Below are 2,500 nucleotides of genomic sequence, written 5' to 3'. Positions count from 1 at the left end.
CGACGCCGGGGAACTACATTAAGCAAATTTACCTGTGAACGTTTGATATAAATTAGGGTTGGGCGATGTCTCCTAAATTGGCAGTTGACAATGTTTACAGTAAAACATCGTGATGGACGATGATATCGTCGTTTTTTTATTCATACAAATATATAATTAATATATCTGTATTTTACTATCTCTTTACATAAATACTATTTTCTACTTAAAAACTATATAATTTTGTTATTTTACTAACGCAAATAATGACTCATCTGCGCTAGGTTGCACGTGAGGGAAAAAAGTAGCTTCCTTCCACTTAAGAAGAGTTGTGCACTTTTTATTTTAATATATCTCTTTACATAAATACTATTTTCTACTTCAAAACTATGATTTCTTTACTAACCCAGTGTTTTGTATGTTAATGCTGTTACGTGAATAATACCGAGTGAAGCACAAAGCTTTGTTTACAAAGGAAATAAATTTGCAGCCATGGATTCATGCCGAATGAGAGCGGTAGGCTGAGCCCAATTTAAGATTTGTCAGCTTTTTTATTCTGTTTTGCGATTTCAGTGAATTTTAACGATAGGCCTAACGTTAGTCCATTTTATCCCACATGGACATCTCGTTTCTTTTCTCAAATCTTCACTCGCGTCGCACCCATTTTCACAGGGAATTATAAATGTTTCTTCCTTTCGTTTGTTTATAATTAAGTCTATTATACCCATTCACGTCCTTTACTGTGGGAAAGTAGGACGAATAGGCTACCTTTTTACTTAATTTTATTTAAAGAGCACCTATCATGGAATTTTGAAATTTACCTTTCATGTAGTGTGTAACATAGATCTAAGTGAACAAAAACATCCTGCAAAGTCTGAAATTTGACAGTGCACCGTATATATAGTTATTTTCTTTCAAAAGTAAGAGTCGACTCTGAGTCATTTTTAAGAATCGTTAGAAGACCGAAGCTTTTTCTCTGACTAGATGACGTCAACTTGTCAAGTTATTTGAATACGATACGCCCACTTATTGCGCTCCAAGACACCAGTGAAAACTAGAAAACATCATGGTGACGAGACCCTGTGTTCTGAAGCGCGACTCAAAGGCAAACTTTTTTCATCTGCCCAAGGATGAGCATATGAAGACTAAGTGGCTTGAAGACAAACCATACATCGTCGCGATTGTGTGTTTAATAGTCTTCAAATGTCTCTATTTGCATGTTTCGCGATCTCAGGAAGCTTTTATTATGGACTTCTATTATGGCACATGGTTCTTCTTCGTCTGTCTGTACCATATGGACTACATGTGCACAGAGCGCCCTCCGGCTGCCAGTATGAATTGAAAACAACACATAAGAGACTCAATCGCTCATGATTAGGCTATATCTGCGCATTTTGAGGAAGTATTGAATAAAAAATACTCCTCTGTTTAGAAATTTGACACAGACATATGAGAATCTATCAATATGTCTCCTCATCTGCACACTTTTGAACTAAAAGCCCTGAGGGATGTTGATTTGTCGCGAGTCTTCGTGAGGAGAATAGAGGAGTTTTTTTATGAATGAAAGCAGCTGAGGCTCATATTACAATCAAACGTACAGACGCGGTTTTCATATTCATAACTCCTGACACATATTAACAAATTACTGTCACTATAAGACTTTGATGGGCGTTCAGTTTCTGAAAATATCTGCACAGACTATACCAACAACTGACTGGGTCATCGGACCAATCACCGCAGATTAGCGTCACGTAAAGGCGGGGTTTTGAAAAGTGAATCACTAAAGGAATCATTTGAGAATCGCTGTCAAAACAGGTAAAAATAAATGCATATTATAAGAAAACTAAAGTCTTTTTTGTCATTGCATGCATGCAAAACTGTTGTTGGGGACTTCTAAAACAATATTTGGAACATTTTAAATGCCATAATAGGTGCTCTTTAACAGAAATTATAACTGTATTTTTTTCACTTTGAACTTTGAAACCCGGTTTCAAAAGTTTACGTTTTCAGGCCCAAAAAACGGCGTCGTCATCTAAATGAACCAAAACGCATCAAATGTTTTGTACATCGCCCCTAACATAAGATTCACTGTCTAAATATTCCCAAATTATTTCGGCTTTAGCACAATTATGGAATAAAAAGCTAATTGTTTCATTAACTAAATGCTTACTATTATTACAGTTTAACAGCTGGTCCAACATCTAGACCATCATAAACCAGCCTGAAAATGCATGCAGGTCTAAGCTGATCTTTCCAGACAGCAGACAGTGAGGCGGCCCACTAGCTTCTGGAACAGACATAACGTGTCTTTTCCAAGACGCAGTGTGCATCTCCTTCAGGGCCAAGATGCAACTCACTCATCGTGCACGAGCATGGGTCCATCTTTGGAGCCGGACTCTTTTTGGATGATGTTGATCAGCTCAAAGACGTTACTGATAGGACTGTCTGGGTTGGGCCAGCGTGGCGTCCGGTAATGCTTCACTTCTAGAACAAAATCATCCTGAAAAGAGAGAGGAAACAG

General features: G+C 37.6%; 1 protein-coding gene across 1 annotated transcript in view; it reads right to left on the bottom strand.

Moving 5' to 3' along the window:
• The window catches only part of ptprz1a (protein tyrosine phosphatase receptor type Z1a), a 70,754-nt gene that overhangs the window by 2,894 nt on the left and 65,360 nt on the right, over positions 1–2,500 (bottom strand). Inside the window, exon 29 of the mRNA XM_079810415.1 lies at positions 2,337–2,479. Within this exon, the coding sequence (XP_079666541.1) occupies positions 2,337–2,479 (143 nt within the window). The remainder of the gene's footprint in view (positions 1–2,336; positions 2,480–2,500) is intronic.

Source organism: Gobio gobio (genome assembly GCF_949357685.1).
Source record: "Gobio gobio genome assembly, chromosome: 25".
Lineage (NCBI taxonomy): Eukaryota > Metazoa > Chordata > Actinopteri > Cypriniformes > Gobionidae > Gobio > Gobio gobio.
This window is presented reverse-complemented; position numbering and strand designations above follow the sequence as displayed.